At 39.1% G+C, this 6,023-nt stretch overlaps 1 protein-coding gene across 1 annotated transcript; it reads left to right on the top strand.

Annotated features, from left to right (window-relative positions):
* Nucleotides 1-235: 235 nt before the first annotated feature.
* Nucleotides 236-5,674, top strand: LOC129313348 (E3 ubiquitin-protein ligase WAV3-like). Its single transcript, XM_054956351.1, has 2 exons — nucleotides 236-904; nucleotides 3,461-5,674. The coding sequence occupies exons 1-2, from the start codon at nucleotides 674-676 to the stop codon at nucleotides 5,378-5,380; spliced, it is 2,151 nt and encodes a 716-aa protein (XP_054812326.1). The 5' UTR covers nucleotides 236-673; the 3' UTR covers nucleotides 5,381-5,674.
* The last annotated feature ends 349 nt before the right edge of the window (nucleotides 5,675-6,023 follow it).

Raw genomic sequence — 6,023 nt, 5'->3', positions numbered from 1 at the left:
AGTTAGATTGAGTGTCACAGAGTAATACAAAATTAAATAAAATAAAAATAAACAAATAAAGAATAAAATAATATAATAATTTACGTATATGATAAAAGATTATATATACATATATAAAATATCAGGGCGGGGCGGGATCTCTCCAAGGGTAGCATGAGTCCCGTCTCGTCTCGCAGATGTTCAGTCTTGATTTTTTTTTGAGTCGAAACAAGCCCGTCTCAAATATAACCAGGATAAGTACCTGTGGACCAGAATATAGACAATACTGAATACCTTATTTTCCAGTATTCCGTTCGTGGTTTTTATGATAATAGACCGCAATCCCGGGGGCAGTTCTGACCCAGAGGTGTTAAAATATTATGCTAATTATAGTACAAGCACTTCAATTTTAGTTTTGTTTTCTCAACTCCACTTGCTATCATTTTATCTCTGCACAGCCTTCTGCTTGACAAATTCGCTTTCCCTTTTTTCAGTTTTTCTTCTTGCTCCTTCCTCTGTTTGCCCTTGCTTCTGTTAATTTTTAGTTCATGCAATCTCCCGCAGTTTCTTCACCCTGTCCGGCATGTTTCGTCTTGGGTTCAATATCATTAAAATCACTCGTACATTTCACTCTGAGTATCGCAGCCTTGAGGGTCACTGCTTAAATATCTAATTCTCGATCTTTTTGAAGAATATGGGAAGCAAATGGAGAAAGCTGAAGCTGGCTCTTGGATTGAATATTTGTGTTCATGTTCCTAGAGATATAGACAATTCGTCGTCTCTCAACTCCGCAACAAGATTTATCGATTCGTGCTCGCCATCTGATGTTTCTCCGGCCGGTGATAGCTCCGGCCATGGCCCAACCACTCCGACTCCTTCCTCCTCTGGTCTTCTGCTTACAAAATCCGGATCCAAATCATCCAAGGTGAGCATTTCCAATTTTGCTTTTGCATACTTAGAAAGAAAGTCATAAATTGTCTGCAATTTCTTTCGCCACTTTCTTCTTTCTCTTGTTTTTGCTTCTACCGAATCTTCTGGGCAGATTCCGATTGAGGCCTGTGACTGTTACGGCCGAGGGTTATTCGTTGAATATTTTTTTCTTGGGCCTGATTAATTACGGTGACCTACCTAATCATTGCAATTAATTAATGTTAATCACATTTTAAAATAAGCATCAATGTCAGGTCTAATCAATGGTTAATTTCTTGCTTTTGCTTTGGCTTTCCAGTTGGGGTATTGTACTAGTGGGCATATCAGAATGTGACATGTCTGACTATTGCGAAAACGATTCTCAACTGCGAAAAAAGCTTCATTTGCATAAACCATTTTCCTCCTCTGCCTTATTAGAGAAACATTCCATGTATGCTATTCCTCTCTTTCTCGTAAACTTTCCATGTCATTCTCTCAGCACTGAGATCTGAGACCCTATACCATTAATTTTGAAATTCCCCAGCTTCAGGCAATGAAAAAGTTGCAATCTCCTTTCCAGGGCGAAAAATATAAAAAGAAAAGAAATCCTAGAGAAAAAATGAATTATCGTTGATCTCCCCTTCTTTTGATGACATTTTCTTTTCCTTTGAAAATCTCGAAAGCTTCAATGTTGGAGCTGCAGTCTGTCCTAGTACCTTTTTTAAAGTCGCTTGCTTGTTGTAGTGTTAAATTTCCCTTGATTTCCTCACTGTGTTTGACCAAAACAGCGTTGACCTCTTACCCTTGCTGAGTTGTAAATTTGCTGGTAGTGGTAATGATCTAGCTTAGGTAAAATATGCGTCTAGATAGGTTCGGTGCTAAAGATGGGTTATATTCTATTTCATCTTTTCATGCATTGATAATAGTAATGGCCCTGCATCGGGGTAGAAGGGTTCAGTGTTAAGAACTATAGTCTAACAGTGATCTTAGCTTGCTTTGCATGTACACGAGCACTTTATTGAGGTGTTGCCGAGGTTCGCCAATTTAAAGAACTTGTTATCCTTCCTTTTCATTTAGCCAACTGATATAGTGATTAATTTAGAATTTAAATATTTAAATTAAAATGCCCGTACATGAAGGCAAATTTGGCAACTTTACACATTCTGAATTTACTATTATTGTCATCACTCAGAAAAAGATAGTCCAAATTCCCACTTACATTCGGAGTGTGGGGGATTAGAACTTGGAATCTGGTGTTGCCGTTGACTGGGCATTTGGGCCACTGCCAAATACCAGGTTAAAAGTTCATATCCCAACTTTATGGCTATGTACCAGTATCTTGTCCAAAATGCTATTTAAAAATAACTTAGGAAGGATGCGGACAAATTCTAGATTAACATTTATCAATTAATTTAGTAATGGTAAACGCATGTGGTTATTTGATGTAAAATCAGAGAGCACTGCGACAACTGAGACATTAAGAAATTAAAGATATTAAGCCCAGGAGGATATTAATGCTCTCGTATTCTTTGTCAGGGTATTTATTCCTCAATGTGTTCCCATATCTGAGGCATTCAAGACATATTTATAAGTGGTTCATTCAGTGGCATCTTCATCAGAAGTTATATAATCTTTTTTGATAGAATTATCTGATATTTAGTATTATTGGGTTAAATTCGAGTATTGAGGCTCAACTGGGGGTAACTTCCCCAACGTAAGCCTCAAGGTTCAAACCCTTGACTTTATTTGAGGGAATTGAGTCCCTATCCAACCACTATTAGTAAAGTCATATAATTTCTATTCAAACATGATATGGGAGTGATATTGTGTCCACAACGGATGCTATTTGAATGGAAAATAACCAATTCTGCAAACTGTCATTTTTCATCATGGCTCCCAGACTCTTTATGATTTGCTAGTACTTGGAAGTAACTTATTTAAAAGAGAAACCAGTTTTTGTAGTATCCCTTCTCTGAGATTTTATTGGAATTGATAAAGCCACCTTATATTTCTTCTTAGTGTGGTGCACAAAATGCATAGAACTTGGCACCTAGTGATCAGGCATCATCCCAAGCAAGTGATAGATGATTAATTATTATAGCTAGTAAGCTCATATAAACCGTGAAGGTAAACTATTTGGAGAAGATTTCAATTTTATTAACATTGTCAATATTATTTAATTTGTCGTGAACTTAACATTGTTCTTTATTTCTTTTAAGTCTATTGCTAGTGAGTTTGGCATTAAAGTTTTAATTTATACTAAAACTTATGCCAAGAAAAGGCAGGAGATCCGCAATTTTCGAAGCAATATTTTTTCTTAAACAGTTCTGCTTTCTCTCTTTCTTGGTTTGAGGGTATGGAGTTTGTCCATTCTGTACAAAGTCTATGAGATAATTTATTGATAAACTTGCACCACTGAGTTCTATGAGATAATTTATTGATTGTTTTGTGTGATTGTGTAAATGACACACACACACACACACACGTCTTTTCCTCCAACATTCCTGAATTCAGTTTTGGCACCGGCTTTCCTTTGCTGACATGGTGATGTTTTCATCCACATTATCTACAGGGGACATGTGCAATATGCTTGACCACAATGAAAGCAGGGCATGGCCATGCCATTTTTACTGCAGAATGCTCTCACTCCTTCCATTTTCACTGTATCACATCTAATGTAAAACATGGAAACCAAGTTTGCCCTGTCTGCCGAGCCAAATGGAAAGAAGTGCCTTTTGAAAGTCCTGTTTGTAATGTTTCATATGGAATGCCTCGTATCAACCAAACTCCCCGAGATAACTCCTGGACAACAATCTTCCGACGGCTTCCTTCCCAACCAGTGGATTCAAGTAGGCAAATTACATCACTCTATAATGTTACTGAACCAGCTATTTTTGATGATGATGAGGATTTGGATCAACAAACTTCAATGACCCACAATGAAAATGAGGCTAATCACAATTCATTAGATTCCATGGAGATTAGAACGTATCCTGAAGTTTCAGCTGTTCCAAAATTAGCCTCACATGATGAATTTGCTGTGTTAATCCATCTCAAAGCTCCTCATTCAGTCGGAAAACAAAATAGTGTCAGCAACAATACTGAATCATCACCTTCTGCTCAAACTTCTCGTGCTTCAATTGACCTTGTCACTGTCCTTGATGTAAGTGGTAGCATGGCAGGTACTAAGCTTGCACTGCTTAAACGAGCTATGGGTTTTGTCATACAGAATCTAGGTCCATCAGATCGGCTATCTGTCATTGCCTTCTCCTCCACAGCACGCCGTATCTTTCCACTTCATCGGATGACTGAATCTGGACGTCAGCAGGCATTACAAGCGGTTAATTCTTTAATTTCTAGTGGTGGGACAAACATTGCAGAAGGCCTGAGGAAAGGTGCTAAAGTGTTTGCAGATCGTCGATGGAAGAACCCAGTTTGCAGTATTATATTACTGTCTGACGGTCAGGATACATACACAATCAGCAGCAGGCCCAATGCTGGAACTACCTATCCATCACTGCTCCCAAACTCCATCAGTCGAAATAATGGTGTGGGCTTGCAGATACCAGTGCATGCATTTGGTTTTGGTGCCGATCATGATGCTACTTCAATGCACTCAATCTCTGAGATGTCTGGGGGTACATTTTCTTTCATTGAAGCTGAGGACGTAATTCAAGATGCATTTGCACAGTGTATTGGGGGACTTTTGAGTGTGGTGGTGCAGGAATTACAAGTTAAGGTTGAGTGTGTACACCCTTCTCTGCAGCTGGGTTCAGTAAAAGCAGGAAGTTACCAAACCAGCATAATGGCTGATGCAAGGATGGCTACTATCAACGTAGGGGATTTGTATGCTGAAGAAGAAAGAGATTTTTTGGTGACAGTCAATGTTCCCATTGACAAGTCTTGTGATGAGATGTCATTATTGATCGTCAGAGGTCTTTATAGAGACCCACTCACAAAAGAGATGGTGGCTTTGGAGGAGAGTAGCAAAGTAAAAATCCAGAGACCTGAGGTTGCTGGAGAACTAGTAGTGTCAATAGAGGTAGACAGGCAGCGAAACAGGCTTCGTGCTGCAGAGGCCATGGCTGAGGCCAGAGTTGCGGCTGAACGTGGTGATTTAACTACTGCAGTTTCTATCCTCGAGAGCTGTCACAAGGCATTGTCTGAAACTGTATCTGCCCAAGCAGGTGATCGATTAATTGTTTCTCTTTCTGCTGAGCTAAAAGAGATGCAAGAGAGGATGGCTGACCAACGTGTGTATCAGCAGTCTGGGAGGGCTTATGTTCTATCAGGATTGAGTTCCCATTCGTGGCAAAGGGCTACTACACGCGGTGATTCTACAGACGGCACTAGTCTTGTTCAAACATATCAAACCCCATCCATGGTAGACATGGTGACTCGTTCCCAAACCATGATTTTGGGGACGTCACAACAACCTCGTCGTTTTCTCCGGCCTGCTAAATCATTTCCTCAACGGCAGCGAGGGCAGTAATAATGAAAACGGCATTTGGAAAACTCTACTCAGCCTATACACTTCTGAGAAGACCTTCAAGTTTCTACTTTTTAACTTATTTTTTTCCTTGTGAATTTGGCACGGCGAGTACAATGAGTATAATGGGAAATAGGGAGTTTCAGGGTGATAAAATTCCTAATTTTGGCAGTACATAACTGTAAATGTAAAAGGGTTGGGTTAGTGGGACAATGATCTAGGGGGTGGAAGGACAGGATTGAAGTTGTTCAAGTGTTTGCAATTAGTTTCTTCAATAAAAGCATTATATGTGAATTATTTCTTTCTTTGTTTTTTTTTTAATATAAAAGGTATGATCAATTGATTATACAACGTTAGGATATAAGAAAAATTAATTTGTCAGGTTTCTGTAGAAGAGTTGGAGAATATAAACATGAAAATTATATCCAGAATTTGTCTCGGGTTGGATTTTATCAAAAGGATTTAGGATTTGGAGAAGAAGGTAGAGCTTATAGCTGTGGAGATGACGCGGGGCTCTTCCTTTTTGCGGATTGTGGTAGGTGTGACTTCCGTCCAGCGCTTGGAAAAATTATGGCTGTAAGTTTTCTGAGAATTTCGTTCTTCAAGACTGCCCTTTCGTAGTAAGCAGGAATTCATGTTGCCGACA

The sequence above is a fragment of the Prosopis cineraria genome, unplaced genomic scaffold (genome assembly GCF_029017545.1).
Source record: "Prosopis cineraria cultivar Desert tree isolate PC_DT_omini unplaced genomic scaffold, ASM2901754v1 PC6, whole genome shotgun sequence".
In the NCBI taxonomy this organism is placed as follows: Eukaryota; Viridiplantae; Streptophyta; class Magnoliopsida; order Fabales; family Fabaceae; genus Prosopis; species Prosopis cineraria.
The sequence above is the reverse complement of the archived record's forward strand: the minus strand, read 5'-3'. Positions and strand labels throughout refer to the sequence as shown.

Bases quoted from the DNA above. Each gene is read 5' to 3' on its own strand.
- LOC129313348 (XM_054956351.1), top strand. From the start codon at position 674: ATGGGAAGCAAATGGAGAAAGCTGAAGCTGGCTCTTGGATTGAATATT. The intron at 905-3,460 runs GTGAGCATTTCC...CATTATCTACAG, and splicing joins CCGGATCCAAATCATCCAAG to GGGACATGTGCAATATGCTT.